Source organism: Rhinichthys klamathensis, unplaced genomic scaffold, assembly GCF_029890125.1.
Source record: "Rhinichthys klamathensis goyatoka isolate OS25496 unplaced genomic scaffold, OSU_Roscu_1.1 h1tg000001l_1, whole genome shotgun sequence".
Taxonomy (NCBI): Eukaryota; Metazoa; Chordata; class Actinopteri; order Cypriniformes; family Leuciscidae; genus Rhinichthys; species Rhinichthys klamathensis.
In genome coordinates this window covers 2,575,801-2,594,114 of record NW_026606555.1, presented here as the reverse complement: position 1 = coordinate 2,594,114, position 18,314 = coordinate 2,575,801, and the positions used below count along the sequence as shown (strand labels likewise).

Below are 18,314 nucleotides of genomic sequence, written 5' to 3'. Positions count from 1 at the left end.
CGTTTCAGACCCCGTTTACACCTGTATTTAAGCGTCGTCCACTTGTGATCCGATCGTCCAAACGCATCTTAATACCAGAGGTAAACAGTGCGCTCACACCCGCCCCTGCATGCTCACGTTCAGCTCCGCCTCCACTTTTGAGTGCCACGCCCACATCTCAACATCCAATCAACAGCCAGTGCATAAAATCAAGTCCCAGCCACACATTTTTTTCTTTTTCGTCACAATATGGAAGAAAAGATCTGTCGCTATAATAAATGTGTAGTACTCTCAGTTGTGTTCAACACACTTCTGTTGTCTGTGAACTTTGCTGGTCATTGTAAAAGCTGTGCCTTTACTCGTGTGTTTGTGCAGGACAGTGTCTCTCCAGCCAATGACACTCACGGCAGCGACAGTTCTCTCCGGCACAACGACACCGGGTTCCTCACAGAGGCCCGTGCCAACAAAACCAGCGACAAGAAGGTCAAAGACAGGGTATGCATTTTCTCCTTTAAGGAGTAATGTATAATCAGCTGGATATTATATGTGAATATATTATACGTGAAGGGGAGAGTCTGGGTATGTATTGCATGCATGTAACGATAGGAATTTGCATAAAAAAGACTATTGATGGACTCCCCTAACAAGTGCTGCTTCCATTGAGTTTGTTTTCTCATGTTAAACTGCTCCCTACATTCTCATATCTCATGGATTGTGTACTGTGTGTGTTTGCAGCTGTCCCCATCAGATGCCCTCATCCGAAGACAAAATAAACACAGCGATCATAAGAAGAAGAGTAAAACCGAGAGATCAAGTCCCTCAGCTGCTCTTCCTCCTCCTCCTCCTCCTCATAACTACAAGGCGTACCAGCTCTATACTCTCTACAGAGGCAAAGATGGCAAGATCATGCAGGCAAGGACCAAAACTGTTCCCCATCAGATTAAACTCGTTCATTTCTCAGTTAGCACTGAAAACGTGTATTAGTTAGACTGTACAAGAACCTTTAGAGTATGTGTGTATGCTTGGGTTACACATGACGCACATCTCTGCCTGGGCCAGTGCCACGCTGAAAAAAAAAGTGTGATTTAAAAATTAAAGAGTATTATGGCGCTTTTCCATTACCAGTACCAGCTCGACTCGACTCGACTCGCCTTGGCTCGCCTCGACTCGGCTCGCTTTTCGCTCCGTTTTCCATTGCAGAAAGTACCGCCACAAATAGTACCCGGTCTTCATAGCGACGCCTTTCGTTCCTCGTTGCCCCATCAAGCTCTCGTTGGATCCTCTCTTCGGCAACCAAACAAAGTAATGTCTGCACCTCCTCGTTTGACCACCGCGTATTCTTCCGAGTTGCCATAATAATAGTAGTAAGTTTAGTAACTATCTCTGGCCAAACTATTTAAAAATGGCGGGGTTATTCTGGATACTCCATCTGGCGCGTGCAATGATGACGCAGATTCTCTGTGACCAATCAGCAGTCGGCACTGTTTTCACGTCACATTTTAGTATCGGCTTAGCTCGCCTCAGCTCGCTTAGAACCTCGCCGGAGGTGGTACGAAAAAAAGTACCCGAAAGCAGGTACAGGTACAACTTTTACACAGTGGAAAACCAAACAAAGGCGAGTCGAGTCGAGTCGAGCCGAGGCGAGCTGGTACTGTGTAGTGGAAAAGCGCCATTATTGTACAATAAATTACTGTAGTCAGAAATTTACAGTGAAATTGATGCATGCTGGGTCATTTTATTACAAATGACTGTGAATCAACAACAGGATGATCTTGACTTCAGTATTTTACTGTGATTTTACTGTCTTTAATCATGCCACTGTAAGACATTAGTACTGTAATTGTAATTGCAATTATTAACCTGGAATATACTGTAATTTCACACTGAAATGTTTAACAGTGCAAAGAAAATTGAGTTAAATTTTAAGATTTTACATCATGGTCTGAGAATAGCATTATTAGGTGTCATTACCACAAAATTTTCAGAAATAATCCATTTAATTTTATTTGTAAACTAATTCAAAACTAATTTAACTGCTAGGAAGAACCCGTTTCTGTCTGCAAGCCCCCGAGGCTTATCCAACATTTACTCCAAACAGTGGAAAATGGCAAATATCTTATGGACAGAGAAACATTTGAATGTATTTTTGACTGTTGAATATGTGATCTTTCCATTAAAGGCCCCAGTGAATGGCTGCAGGTGTGAGCCTCTCATTAATAAACTGGAGAACCAGCTCATGGCCACTAAAGAGGAGATGCAGTCCGAGATTCACACTGTACAAGAGCTCATGAACAGCAAGATGGGCCAACTGGACCGCAGGAACAAACACCAGGTGCATACAAAGTGTTGGTTTGACTAAACATTTCCCAGATTCAAGCCAATTCACTTTTGGGCTGTGGCCTAAATATATCTATATCTCAAAAGATAACCAATTGTTGATCACCTAATCTGCTTCCACCTATATTTATCTGGTGTTTGTTATGTACATGTTTATGTGGGATTGATAAGTGTGTGTTGATTTTCAGATCCGAGCTCTAGATAAGATCACTTTAGAGAGAGTGTCCGCTGAGAGGACTGAATGTTTACATCGCATTGACAAGAGAGCCGTAGAGGAACGCTTGGAAGGAGAAAAAAGACAGGTACATTTCAACACAATATGTATATGCAGACCATCAGATTTGCATAAACGTTTTATATGCTTTGAAAACAGAGACAAAGACTTCGATAAACCAAGACGGTGCGCTCATATTGACATCACCATGAATGGGGGAAAGTGCAACTCAAAGTATGTTCTATATAGTATGAATGTAATCTGGAGGTAGTTCATTCGCTGTCATTATAATAATGTTATATGTTGTCATTATCATGTAACCTATCAGCGTCAGGTGCGTCGCTTCACCATAAATCCTCTCCCGTGGCCTCATGGGATAGTAAAGTGAGTAAACCTCACCGTAGGAGATCATCTAGCTTCTGTAAACTCAGGCATACTTCTTCTGTCATATACTGTTTTCCGCCTACTATAGTAGAGGAGGACGCGGCTTCGGATGCAGCCATCGTGTCACTGCAGCGGCCATTAACAGCCTGAGACGTGTGTTTCATGACGGCATCAAGCAGTAATTGAGAAACGACATTCATGGGACAATTCGCCTTTGGCTAAGCCACACCCTAGATTGTAGATTGACCAATCACAGCGCAGCCAAGAACGAGCTCCCACAGAGGTCCGACACTTTTTCACAGCGCTCCATTGACTTTAACACAGGCGTCTCATATTTTTGGTCTCGGCCGGCTATTACCGTCGTAGTTTTATCAAAAATATGGTTAAACGTTGTGCCTGGGGCATTTGTAACACAGATGCGCGTTTCCCAGAGAGGTTGGAGGGGGGTGTGCGTTTTTTCCCTTCCCAAAACCAAAGTCAAATCCTGACATGTGTCATCTTTGGATTAAACTGTGTGGACGTCTTCACAGTCAGCTACGTTAAACCCCTCAACAAGCTCACTTGTGTGCTCTAAGTAAATGTTGCTTTTAACCTTAATGTGAAGTTATACTATTTAGACAGTGTTATGCTGTTAGGTTATGATTTCGGTTCTCTAACGTTACCCTAATTAATGAAGAAAGGTGCTAGCAAGCAAGCTTAGCGATAGTTTACACTGTAAAAAAAAATCCTAATTTTACAGAAAATAACTGTGATTTTTTGACGATCATTTTCTTTCATTTTAAATTGTACTCAAAACACTGTAAAATTACAAATAATATCTGTCAAATAAAAATTCAGCTGTTATTTTAGGTATTGTGACATTAATGATAAATTGCAGTAATTCACATTTTTTATACAGGAAATTGATTGTATTTTTCATACAGTATTTTTTCTGTTTTCTTAAATTACATAAAAATGTATGTAAAATTACAAATATAATCTGTAATTAAACAGTAACAAAACAGTTAAATGATAAAACGGTCAAATGACTGGCAGCCCCCAAAAATCTGTAACATTAAAGTAAAAAATCCTAAATTAAATAAACTGAAAAACACTGTGATAATTCAGGATATACCTGTAAAACAGTGGTTCTCAACCTCTCCTGCAGGGACCCCCTGACAGGCCATGTTTTTGTTTTAACTCTGAAATGGCACACCTGATTCAAGTAATTAAAGGCTTAATGAGTAATTAGAGTAGGAATAGTTCAATTAATCAATTAGTCAACTACTCATTAAGCCTTTAATGACTTGAATCAGGTGTGCCATTTCAGGGTTAAAACAGAAACATGGCCTGTCAGGGGGTCCCTGCAGGAGAGGTTGAGAAACACTGCTGTAAAATAACAATCATATACCTTCAGTGGAAAAAAAATTTGGAAAAAAAGGGTCAAATGACTGGCAGCTACGGCTGCCAAACAAAAACCATAAAATTAAAGTAAAATCTTCTAATTCAAATAAAACAAAAAAACACTGTTATTTCACAGGTATTTCCTGCATTATTATGATCATATCCCTTTATTGTAAAAAAATCGTAAAAAAAGGGTCAAATGACTGGCAGCTACGGCTGCCAAACAAAAACCATAAAATTAAAGTAAAATCTTATAATTCAAATAAAACAAAAAAACACTGTTATTTCACAGGTATTTCCTGCATTATTATGATCATATACCTTCATTGTAAAAAAATCGTAAAAAAAGGGTCAAATGACTGGCAGCTACGGCTGCCAAACAAAAACCATATAATTAAAGTAAAATATCCTAATTTAAATAAAGTGTAAAAAACTTTAATAGAAATGTGATGTCACCATGATTGAGATCAGTGTTTGCTTTAGTTGGGCTCATGAATCTTGAGTTTCAACATTACTTTTTCTCTGGTTGCTTTAACTGTGTTTTGATGCACATTTATTATGGCAATAATTGCAAGAGAAAATATAAGATGATCTTGGTCATTTATTGATGATTTTATAGTCATCATATGATGATCTGATTCATTGATATGACAGTCAAATCTCTATTGGCTGTGAATACATTATATATAGATGGACTTTAGTGTTATACAAAGTTATACTTTTTTTCACATGATTTGTTGAAATATTGTGGGATCAGTATTAATGCAATCTCAAATTAAAAAAAATAATATATTCTACATAAATTTTTTTTGAGTTGGCTTATTTTGTTAGGAGTATGGAGACATCAAGAATCAACATATGAAACTCAACAATGGTGACTATCAACAAAGCCTTTTTGTGACTTTATAATAGGTCAGAATTTTTTTTTATTGTCACCATTGTTGAGATTCATACGCTAATTCTTGATGCCTGAGTGAGTCTCTATGACCCTGTCAAAATTTTTTTTGCATAATGACTTCATAAAATCTTATATCAAAGCATTGTAGGATCTTCTATAGCAATACTGGCATTCTAAATTAACATTTTACAACTTATTCAGTCATTAAAAAGTCATACCAATCAGGTGGTATCAATACAGCAGACAACTGCTTGATGAATATTATCACTATTAAGTGACCAACATCATCTGATCTGAGTTTCTCTCGATTTCCTACAATAAGAAATATGCATCAAAGACATGCACAGTTAAGAGAAAAACTAATGTTAATATATGAAGGGTCAAGAGCCCAACTAAAGCAAACACTGACCTCTATCATGGTGACATCAAACTTTATTATTTTCAATAAAATATCTACTTCTAAACCTCTGTTATTTCTCAATAGGAATGTTAGTATGAAAGAAGTCTGGATTGTAATAAGTGAAGATGCTGAGATCTTGAGAGATCTGTTAGTGTTTAATGTTCTGCTGGGATGTAAAGTGTTTCTGTATGGTGTGTTTTGTGTCTGTCACCATTGTGTTGAAGAGTAGAGCCTGAGCTTCAGTCCAGGATGAGCAGAGAAACACTGATGAAATGTTGTGTGTTGCTTTATTTAACAGACAGTAACTGTGTAGTTGCTGATGACATATAATCAGTAAATCATGCGTGTAGTTTATAGCAAGATATTTACTTTTTACAGTGAATGTTTTTTAGTAAAAGTTCAGTAAATATATATATATATGTGAAAGAACAGTGTTTCTGTTAAAAAGCTTAATGAAGATTTCTGCAATAGTATTTATTATTTAAATTAGGATATTTTACATTCATTTTATGGTTTTTGTATGGCAGCCATTGCTGACAGTCATTTGACCTTTTTTTCACTGTGAAGGTATTTGATCATAATAATTCAGGAAATAACTGTAAAATAACAGTGTTTTTCTGTAAAACATTTAAGGACAAAGTTTGGAAAAGTTTTTTGCACTCAATTTAAATTAGGATATTTTACTTTATTTTTACGGTTTTTGTTTGGCAGCCGTAGCTGCCAGTCATTGACCGTTTTTTTACGATTTTATTTTTTACAGTGTAGTTATCACGAAACGTTAACGTAAGTCAGGATTGTTTGTTTTGAGTAGCGGCTGGATGTTAGCTAACTTTGTTATTCAAGATACAAACACCTAACGTTAATGTTACAGACACGCTGTGGTAGTTTTGAAGGTGACTAACGTTACCGCCACCGTGTTGCCACAGTCCAACATTATTATTAAAATTTCTTTTAAAAAAAATGACCAAATTTGAAAGGTGAGACTTTGTTTAATATGTTTAATATCAAAAGTAACCTGGTCTGTCAGCCTGTTGTCAGTCTCCTCTCTGCTCCGCGATGTATTTTTCACTGCTTGAGAACATGGTGTGTGCGTGAGAGCGGCGTAGCTTGACGGACATAGCGACAGTAACTAAGGGGGGCGGGGCTTAGCCAAAGGTGAATTCATGTCAGATTTTGTTGCTGATTAAAAACGTTATTTAATTATGAGTTTGGCGAGCGGTTTTTGAGATTTCAGGATTCCCGTAGACAGGACCTGGTCTTGAATGCCTGAATTAGCGGTGTTGAGTGAACACACTTTCCTTGAAAGAGACTTTGATAGAACGCATTTTGTCTTTGTCTAGAGGTAAAAGGAACAATATCTGGCTTAGGGTTTAGCGATACAGTTTATAATCTGAAGTTTTTTCTGCCTGTAATGATATTTGATGTATATCTCAGCTATGTGCAGATTAGTTATAAATGACACGGCCTTATAAATACCAACTCTTACATGGATTCTAGTTTTCATCGTGATGTGTTTTCTTGTCATTCCTAATATGAATTATCTCGGGCTAATCTTTGGATTATTTATTCCATCTCTCTCTTTGTAAGCAGGCTTCAGTGGTCAACGATATCAAGAACTGGTGCCTTTCTAAGATCCAGAGTTTGGAGACGCGTCTCTCTGGCGATCGCTTACGGCGCTCCTCGTCCCTCACCGACACGCTTTCGGATTGGGATCCCCATTCCCACACAGCTGTACCGGACACATCTGGGGGCAGAGCATGTGACCCTCCGTCAGCAAACCAGCCCCAGCCGAGAGATGGAGGAGAGACGGCAGCAGCGAACACGAGTCCTGAGGACGGACCTGCCAGTTACTATGTGATCGAGGTGGACGTCTCTCCGGGTAGGACACTTACTCGGGACTGCATGGATGAATGAACAATCACACTCACACACACACACACATTCAACTGTTTTCTTTCGCTTTTACAGAGGCAGATGAGCAACACAGATTTTCTGGCTCATCTCACGTAGAGAGAGAGCTACATGAAGCATTAATGGTTTTCCTGTGTTTGTCCTCATTCAGTTAAAGGCTTATATAAGTGTTATATAATATAAATATGTGATGTAGGGTTATTATAAGTAAAATATACAACACTGACATTATTATTTACACTGAACACATATGGAAGGATATAGAAGACAATATTATTTATTTAATGAATCATTGTAATTTTTTTTATTATACGTCAAAATCTGTTGCAAATGAGTTCTTGCAGACGCTTCTTTCATGTCTCTCGTATCACACTGGACGGATGTGCTCGCTCTCGTTTCATTCAAACACAGTGCTCATTATACATATTATATATATATACCCTCATTCAGTATTCCCTACATTACTCCACTAATATAGTCCACTTGAAGGAGTGATGAAAACGAGTGAGTGGATTTGGACACTGAGTGCGTCGGAAGGGTTGCCGTTTTTGCATAGTTTGTGCTTGATGTTTAATAATTATAATCATTTGAAATTAAGTAAACTGGCAGCTCCAGTACTAATGAAAATATTTATCTTGAACTCTGTCATGGAAACTATTTATAAACCTTAATCAATAATCAAGAAAAAAAGGAATGTATGATATTACGCTGTAGCCACATTGCACCCTTCGGTTTGGAAAATGGATGGATGATTCGGCTGCGGCGCCATCTTCTGGTCAGATGCGGGAATTCATTTACTGTTGAGCGTACATCGGTTGTTCACTCGTTATTGCAGTGCATTATGGGATTGAATGATTGCACTCGATAACGTCCACTATGGTTTCAGACACCTCTACAAATGGCTGTCCCCTCAAATAATGCCCTATTTACTTGTTAGTTTATCTAGGCTCTTTTTCCTTGAGGAAGCTTTGCGTTTAAATGAGCTGATCAAATTTTAACTTGTCAATATTTTGTTCAATTATTTACTAATTTTGTAAGTAGCCGTGTAAAAAGGAGGCTAATGTGCTTCTAACCGATTGTTCTCGCAAAATAAACCCCTTTATGGTGATACAAGTCCATCCGTTTCAAACGAATCAAAAACAACCGACTCGAAAAGAAACCAACGAGCCAGTTCTAAATGTCAGAGTTTTCCGAGGGTTGTCGTTCGGTTCTTTTTGAGTCGGACATAACCGAAAGGCTGCCTGTAGGTTTGATTCTTTCATTTTGAGTGAACCACTATTTTGATCCAATAACCCATTCGGTGCTACATCCGTCTTGCGTCATTAACCCAGAACTAACGTTAAAGAATTGAACATCACTACTTCACACTGGGGCCCTAATCGCCCTGTTGTGGTTATTTTGTGATGATAACTCGCCGGATGTACATTTACTTCACCACAATTCCCAGACAGCAACATAGTGTCAGCCCAGATCCACCATCCACCCTTACCTAAGTTAAGTAGTTGGACCCTAAATTCTTTGTTTTGTGTTTGCTATAAAGTGGGTGTTTTGAGATGATGTTGAGTATTATGTGCTCTGGAGCATCTCTGAAAGCACTTGAGGATGGCTTTTATATTTCTCATTATAAAGAAGCTTTGCATCATCACACTCTGTTTGAAAATTAGACATAAATAGGGGAAATACAAGTTTTTTTCCATGACAACAGACTGAAAGTTAAAAGAAGAGCCGTAATGAGGAAAGGATTTTTATGCCCAGTGTTGTGTAAATTCATAGGAAACTCAGGCCTGAATCCCCAGAGTGAGGTCAGACAACCTGAAACTCATTTATTCTCTCCGGCATTCATTTATTTGCTCTTTTTCTTTGATTCTGCAGTCTCTCTCTCCATCTCTGGGCCGACACTATGGCTACGTTCACACTGCCAGTCCAAATCCGATTATTTATTAATCAGATTGGAATCTGATCTAAAATGATTGACGTCCACACTGTGTATCTCCAACTGTTCCGATCTGATTTGAGTGTCCATGCACCTCTTTCGTTTTATCTGAATATCTCCATTGGTTTCTTTGGCAATGACGTTGCGTTGGTAGGAATACGTCAAAAACAACAACATGGAGGGGTTTGCAGTACTTATTATCATGTTGTAATATTTAAATAAGACAACTTTAATATGTATCTGCATCTCTGGTCTACTGAATCAGCAGAACCAGAGGAGGCTGGTGTGAGCGGCTGTATTCTGTGTTGTCGTCTCCGCCGGTCAAAACATGTCTCTGTTGTATTGGCATTTTCTGCTCTTCCGGCACTTGCATTGACACAACAAAACATTGTTTATGCCGCGACTTTCAGCATGTTTTCTACACAACGTCTGACTTTTACATTTTATGTGGCCTTAGAAAGTCACATAAACTACGCGAAACTCTTATCAGATCGGTCAGACTGAAACGGATTTCCAGAAATGCGATTTGAATAGGATTTCAAACCATATATGAATGCAGCTTGAAACAGATTTGTAAAAATCGCATTTCATGTAATTTTTTGCTGTTCACATTAGCTAATTCTGATTGGATTTCAATCGGATATGCAGAAAAATCTGATTGAAATCACATTAGCTAATTCATTAGGTAATTCTGATCGAATTTCAATTTTTCAAATCGTATTTGAACTGACAGTCTGAACGTAGCCTATGTTGCTGTCTGGGTTGCAGCTGGTGCTAGTGTCAATGTGCATGTTACATATTACAGGACGAAATCTTCTTAAGCTTTTCTCTGTCTTTTCAGATAAGCAGTCATCACAAAATCAATCTGCGCCCCAGTCTCCTTGTATAGTCCGGCCTAAACAGCGATCCCGGGCCTGTAGTGACCCTCATCGAGTGCAAGATGAGCCTCGGGACTCGAGTCTGGAGCCGAGACGCGTCCCGGATCAGGGCTGTGAGCAGAAATGTGCGCTCGAGCACAGGAACCTCAAAAGACGCACCCAACAGAAAGCAAAGACCAAACCAAACGCACAAGCCTTGGCGAGTTCAGGAGAGCGGCCCGCCGCCGAGGCCTCCTTCGCCCAGGAGCGGGAGAACATGCACGCGCTGGAGGTCACGCAGTACTTCTTTGAGGCGGTGACCCTGCAGATGGAGCGCTGGTATGAGCGGAAGATCGAGGAAGCAAGATGGCGAGCCAACCAGAGGGCTGAAGCCGACAGAGCCGCCCTGCTGGACAGAATAAGCTACCTTGAGGATGAACTCAGACTGTTGAGAACTAGCAAACAGGAGGAGAGCTAGTGTAGAAGAAGCCACTGGTGTAGAAGACACTGTAACTCACGAGGTTCCCGATGGATTAGTGAAGTTCGATAGAGCAGCTAACACATGTAGATAACACTGAAGTAACAAAGCATCTGAACAGAGTTTGAGCCGAAACATACTCTACGTAAGTGCTTGAATGCAAACGTGTTCTGAAATTTGCCAGAACACAATTCATAAAGGAGGGCAAGTAGCAATGCATTCTCAGTGCTGCCACAAGGAGTGCCATAGAGCGCAACAGTCGGATTCTGGAAGTAAAAATCCAATTCATTTTTCTCCCTAGGAGAATTTTTAACAATATCTTATTAACCTTTAAAGAAGGACCTACTGTGAGATACAAGGTTGTTAATTGATGTTATAATGTGAACAGATGGCTTCAATAAAAGCATATTATAACTTATTTAAAAAAAACAATTCACCATTCATGGTGAAAAATGACATTTCTCATTATGCTGTCCTAAAAATTCCACCAATAAGAGTTTGTAGGGAACGCCCACTACCATGATGCACTGCAAATGACTGTAATCCAGTCGGTCTCGTGATGCTGTCAATATACTTAAGTTGCCATGAAATCAAAATTGATATATAGATTTTTTACAGAATGTTGCTGTTTATTATAAATAATTTATCCCACATCATTATTTTTTAAATACAAATGCCCTCGTCATCTTTAATCAAAAACATTAACCTCCTCGAGACGGCGTCTGTGTCTCGTAAATATCCTTCACAACTGACTGCAAACCGGCTCTCAGATCTGCCTCCGTGTTTAGTCAGCAATGCCCAATTTCCTACAATCCAGGCAATTCCCAAAGGGCGAAAGTCCCGCCCTACATTTTTCTCATTCCGGAAGCTGTTTCACTCGGATATCCGTCACAATAGGGAATAAATACTATCATCGGTTTCATGTTGACTTTTAATATTTATGTGTGTGTATATATATATATATATATATATATTAGGGCTGTCAAATGATTAATCGTGATTAATCACATCCAAAATAAAAGTTTTTTTTACATAATATATGTGGGTGCACTGTGTATAATTATTTTATATATATAAATACACACACATGCTTGTATATATTTAAGAAATATTTTCATGTATATACTGTATATAGATTTATATATAATTTATATTATATATAAATATTTTATATATAAATAATATTTTTTTCTTAAATATACATGCATGTGTGTGTATTTATATATATATACAAAATAATTATACACAGTGCACCCACATATATTATGTAAAAAAAACTTTTATTTTGGATGTGATTAATCGTGATTAATCATTTGACAGCCCTAATATATATATATATATATATATATATATATATATATATATGCATATTTTGCAATAAACTTTTTATCTATAGATATTCATCAACAACTTTAAATTAGTTTTTATGTCTCCATCGTTTTTAATTCGATTTGACATTCGCAATGCTTCATGGGATTGTAGTTCCTTCACTCATTAAAGCTATACAGTCTTTTTGTCCAATTTTATAATAATTTTTTGCTTCAAATCAAAGTTTGTACTTGTGATTCACCTTGTAGCTAATTGGCTTGATTCATGGCTTATAATTCTTTAACAAAGACTTCTTTTTTTTTTAAATAATGGAAAAAATACTTCCAGAACCAACGCCACTGATAAAGTATAGTAGGCCTTAGCATAAAACTGTCTGCTCGGGTTTGTTGAATGAAAAGCAAGAACAAAGTTGCCATGCTTTCAAAGCCCTGTTCAAGACTTTGCGTCTGCATTTGTGTACTTGCATGGATTATGTGTCTGGCTTTACAGTCATAATATCATGACAAACCATCACCACCAATGGTCTGTTCCAGGTTTTTACCTCTTTCATAAAGCGCTTCTGGTTTCTAAGCTACATAGACATTTCTGTTTCATTGTGAATGGCAATTCAAAGGACAAAAACTTTAAATATACTGTATAATGTTTTCTTGATTATATAACATAAAAGGATTAAGAAAACAGCATGAGCAAAATAACTAATACTACTCAGATTTGGTGAAAAGAAAATTACTAAATTAAATTACGCCGCTATTTTAATGGAGGTTTGCCAGATCATATAAAATCAGTGAACAATGGAACAGTGACGAAATAAAAGAGTAACAAAATCTTTCACAGCAAACACCGTGATTAAAAACAAGTATTAGTTTGTGTAATGTCTTTGTACATCGACTTTCTTGCACAAAATGAAAGGTCTTCTTAACCTGTGATGTTTAATTTCGATGTAGTCTGTAGTGATGTCACATGATGAAATAAGTGTTGTAAACAGATTTACATGTGTGGATTTTTCATATTTCATTTGCCAATATTGGTAGATAAATAATATAATTTAAGATTTTTTTTAATCATTCGAAATCAGAACACATGGGTAGGGGAAAAAGTCTGTCCCCCTTTCTATGGTAAAATGTTTTGTGTTGACGACAGCTAAAAAATTTAAAACCATGACACTTTTCACCAATCAATCAGTTGAGCCCAGCGAGTGCCATTTCATGTGGACTTTAAAGATTCCCAAACGTTGACTGATTCCATCACCACCATTGATCAAGACACTTCTCCTCCATGAAGACTGAACCTAACCTGTAGATCGTAATGTTGTTAGTACTGTTAAAAAAGGATCAAAAACTGCCAGTGGCTATTGCTGTTGATTTTGAACCATGTAATCAATGTCTTGACAAATGCTAAAAACTAATATGTAATGTACACACTTTTTGTTATATGTTATAACTATAATTGTTTACAGCTGCTTCAAAGGGAAAGACATTATTTACTATGTCATACAGCTGTATGATCTGTAAATCAAAAATGAATGTTTAATAAACTACATCCATGTAAATTTGTAGACAAAAAACATCTGGAATCAGATTGATGGGCCATAAAGACCAATGTCTAAATTATACAGTACATGCACTTCCCACATCACAACATTAACATTGTATTGCTTCATACATACTGTTAATATAATATGACTTGCCTTTGAGTATCGAAGGGTTTCCTCTTGTTAACCGCTCCGGGTTATCTAAGGGACACGGACGATTAGCAGAGATTTACGGTTGTGCCACATTTTTGGTGCGCTCAGCTCGTCGTGATGGGTTTAAACGCAGCTTTGAGGGGGTCGTGTCCTGACAGGTATCTGCGAGGAATGTTTATTGATGCTCACAATGTAGTTTTTCTGGGATGACAATGCAGATGTCACAGACACAGGTGTATTTGTTCTGCAATTATGCAATATTTCAACTACACACTAATTGATTATGACTCAGAAAAGTGAATATTTTATTTGGGTTTTTATTCATATTTGGCAAATGAAAAGTAGTACTCGTGCATTATAAATATACAAGTAGATATATACAGTTTTCTTCTAATTAGAGTGTACTTTTTGTTAAAGGGATAGTTCACCCAAAAAAGAAAATTCAGTCATTTACTCACATTCATATCGTTCCAAATCCATAAGACGCCATTTTTGAAACGCAAATTAAGATTTCCACTCGTCAATAACAGCGACACTTCAAACGTTAATGGACACAATTGCTTTAAATAATGAATAGATTTAATGTCTTTTCTCATGTATCATGCAAGTACGGTTATTCTGTTGACCATATTTGATGTGCTTTATGTATGTTCATTGATGGTAACAGCCTGAATTAAATCGGTTCATCATGTAAAGCGTTCACGTCTCTTCAGAAGACTTGGATTGAGCGTCTCGATTACGTCACTTTTAAAAGTGTGAAAGTTTTGGTTGTGTGGACTTTCAATGGAAGGACAAAAAGGAAGAGAGATTATTAAAACCATCTTCATTTGTGTTCCGATGACGAACAAAAGTCTTATGGGTGACACTGACAGAATTTTCCGTTTTTGGTGAACTATCCCTTTATTTCCGTGCAGTTTACAGCGGATCTTCTAGCATCCAGCCAGCCCGAGGGATTTCCTCAAGTCCTCCAGATGATTCTGAGCTTGAGTGATCATCATGCGAACCACATCCTGAGGAGGAAAACCATACATTATTTACTCAATGTAAAGGGGATGTTGTAAGTCAAACTTTTGCCAGCAAACTGACATCATTCATTTTCTATGAGCTGGTGATTCCCGGCTACATTTGCGACAGCCGTTGGCGATGGGACAAAGTTGAGCTCAGAAGAAGCGAACTACCAGCGGGAGAAGTGATCGGCTGCATAATGCATCCGGACAGCGGTGGCAGAGCAAGAGCAATCGCTGATCTCCAGTCAGGGTGAACGCAGTTTGGACCAGAGACCAAGGAAGACATTTGTTCAATATAATCGTTAAATCTGGGTCATAAATGCTTGTTTTATTCAGTATAAATGTTGGCTTCAATAACTAAAACGGTCTTAAAGTCCCACTCCGATCATATTTTGAGCTATTTTTAAACATTCCTAGTGGTCTTTAAATTATGATTATGCCATTTTTAGCCAAAATCACAAAACCTGTGCCGTTTTCTGGGACTTCGCTTCAGCAGAGCGGCAGTAGCTCATTAGCAATTCGCCTCTGCGTTGTGGGCGGAGCCGTTGGCACGGAGACGACCCTCCCCCTCCCTCCCCGAGAGCTCTGTCTCTCCCGCTAGCTTACACCCCCAATACCGGTGGGGCAACAGTATTATATACACGTTAATTATTATTATCCGAAGTTAATCAAAGTTATCACCGATCATTATTTCACTCCAAGACGTCGCGTGTGGAGACGCCCAGTGGAGTTACTACGTCACAACTCCAGTCGATTTTAGCCGGCATTTTAGCGTCTGCTATACTGATTCACAGACATTTGAATGTAGAAATACTCAGAAATACAACTTTGAGCTTATTTTTCTCAAGATATATCCTCTAACATCAGAAAAATGCCACAAGAACATGTTAACACCTTATTATTAAAACATTATTTTCATCGGATTGGGTCTTTAAAGGGATAGTTCACCCAAAAATGAAACCTTGCTGTTAATTTCCTCATTGCTAATCATGTGACAGGAAGCTTGTGCTCCAGACTGTCGTGATTACGCGCTCAGGACCGTTTGCTGAGGCTGTATGAAGGTAATATGATGCCATAAAGAATCGCACTTTCAAGATTTGTGAAAAGTGTACATAAGATTGCAAGCGTAAATTAAATTTGTGTGTGCAAGAGAAGCTTTGTAAAGGTGTAAATCGCCTTTCAAGTGTAAGAAAATAATATTTGCAGAATTTTACTCATTTATTCATAAGAGTAAATCATGTATTGTGAAGCTGACGCAACATGAATATGATCTGTATTCTTCTGACTTCCATTTGTCCACGCTTACACTTTTGGCACGTTTTTTCCCCCCGCCAAAATACGGCTAAAAGCACTGTCTCCAGGCCTGTGAACAGCTATTTCCAAGCAAAAACCACAGAGGCAGGAACTGCAAAACAGATTACTCACGTAAAACAAACCTTTGTGTGTAAAAAATAAACTGTTGCAAATGTCTAAATGACTACTTGTGTGCATGCGGCAAAAAAGTTCCCGAAATAACCCGATTTGTACAGTTGCGTCTTTCTTTTACCCGAATAACCCGAGTTTTGCAAGAGCGAAGATGAGGGCGGGTCCACCTTCATCATGTAGCCAATCAGACGAGCTTCTCGCTGACTCCCATCCGATTGGTTCAATAAATTGGTCCTGTCGCCAGAACACATCTTTATCTTCGTTTGGCTCAGCATCGTTCTCGTTGCTGAAATTGTACTCTTATTGCATGTTAAATAAATAAATTAATAAATTAATAAATAAATAAATCATGATTGCTTAATTTTTCCGGCTTATTCGGCTTTAACGTCAATTACAAATTTAAAAAACGCACATGCGGCCAACAAACCACGAGACAACTTGTTATTCCCAAGTCAGATAAAAGATTTGTTCAAACTGAACGAATCGCTCATGATCGACCCGTCAGCCTTTACTCGTGGTAAAAATCCCTGTAATGTATGACCTCTAGAGACTCTAGTCACTTCAAAATAAAGATTATGACTGAACAGTTCTTGTTATGGGGCGAGAAACGTCTCGGTTACGTACGGTAACCCTCGTTCCCTGAATAAAGGAACGGAGACGTTAGGGTTAGACGCTGCCAGGCGTGGAAACAGCCTTTCGGCGCTCATTACCAGCTGTTTTGTTTTTGCTATTAACAGAAAACGACGACGTACGCCGAGAGTGACCAGCTGATAGGGAAGAATGTGTGTGTGTGAGGTCACCTGGTCTGTCTCGCTCTTGTTCCTCTTGAACTCTTCTCTAGCCCAGTCTCTCAGGTATCTGCGATCGGACTCCAGTGGGATTTTGCGGATGTTTCGGAGCAGATCTCTGTACACACCCAGAACCTTCTGTCTCTGCAAGAACTGACCACAACACCACATCAACACTTCATACTGCAGCTTTCATACATTCCCGAGCTGCGTCTGACTGCACACTTGTTTTTAATTGTTGGTCTATGTATTCACTTTTTCTTTTCATCATTGAAATATCATGTGAACAGATGATACAAGGATAATTCAATAAGTATTGAGCAATTAAGTAAATTAACGCTGGATAATAACTCGTCAATTGGTGGGGAAAGAGTTTAAGGTCATTTCATTCATTTGAGCATCTGCTCATAAGTTTAAAAATAAAAGAGACACAAAACCGAAGTACAGAAAATGGTACTAAGTTCATTATAAAGAGGCCCTGACTACAAATAACAAATTATGATACATTCAGAAGTTGTCATACAATTTAAGAGCTTTTACCATTTTTAATACTTTTTTGTCATAGATAGGCAGTTAAAGTCATTTAGAGTTGTATTGCACAAGATTTGTATAATAATTATACTCCTTACATATTCAATATTATAAATACAATGAGAAAAATCAATTTTATCACATAAAGGTGTAAGGCAAAATCCGATTCGGTTTCTGAGGCAAAGAATTTGGATAGATCAAACCAAAAATAATTGATAAGGGGACATTACAAAAAAAGATGATGATCAACTCAAGATTTATTGATTTAACACAATTTTAAAAATCATTACCAAATCTATGTGATATCGTTATATATATTTTATGTAAAATTCTTAAGTGTATTTCTCTCTAACTTTGTTGGGGATACAAAACGTATTTATAAATACATAAAATATATTATTAATGGTAATCGCATTATAATGGTAAGCTCAAACTAATATATTCTATAAAATCCCCCAAATAATTTTGTTCTGAGTGATTCGCTTTCTTGACAGAAAAACATATTACTTCTAGATTTATGTATGTGTTTGCATGTCACATAAATGTCTCTGGTCGTCGCGTTACGTAAAGATCTCGCGTCGCGCTGTTTTTGAACGCGTCCAAACAGCGCTGACCGCGGATCTCCTCGTGCTGTACACACGGGTGTTTAGCGGCAGTGGTGAGCGACTGTACCTGTTTGAGACTCAGTGCAGCGGCTGGTAACCGAGACACGGCCATGTTGAAGAGCAGAGATACCGGGGTTTGTTTTGGTCAGAATCAGTGACGTACGATCTTCT

General features: G+C 38.0%; 2 protein-coding genes across 4 annotated transcripts in view; one reads left to right on the top strand and one right to left on the bottom strand.

The window, feature by feature from the left end:
• The window catches only part of ankrd6b (ankyrin repeat domain 6b), a 66,163-nt gene extending 54,965 nt beyond the window's left edge, over positions 1-11,198 (top strand). Inside the window, exons 11-16 of one of the 3 annotated variants that reach the window (XM_056246432.1) lie at positions 355-474; positions 715-891; positions 2,159-2,311; positions 2,505-2,618; positions 7,186-7,474; positions 10,281-11,198. In XM_056246432.1, coding sequence (XP_056102407.1) covers positions 355-474; positions 715-891; positions 2,159-2,311; positions 2,505-2,618; positions 7,186-7,474; positions 10,281-10,774 — 1,347 coding nt within the window. In that variant the 3' untranslated portion in view covers positions 10,775-11,198. Of the gene's footprint in view, positions 1-354; positions 475-714; positions 892-2,158; positions 2,312-2,504; positions 2,619-7,182; positions 7,475-7,563; positions 7,798-10,280 lie in introns of those variants that run through there. The other 2 variants (XM_056246377.1, XM_056246488.1) reach the window with 2 other exon arrangements.
• Positions 11,199-14,707: 3,509 nt separating this feature from the next.
• Positions 14,708-18,314, bottom strand: lyrm2 (LYR motif containing 2). The gene is made up of 3 exons (XM_056257931.1): positions 18,211-18,314; positions 17,020-17,160; positions 14,708-14,797 (listed from the first exon to the last, which is right to left on the bottom strand). Exons 1-3 carry the CDS (start codon positions 18,253-18,255, stop codon positions 14,717-14,719), a joined length of 267 nt encoding a protein of 88 aa, XP_056113906.1. The 5' UTR covers positions 18,256-18,314; the 3' UTR covers positions 14,708-14,716.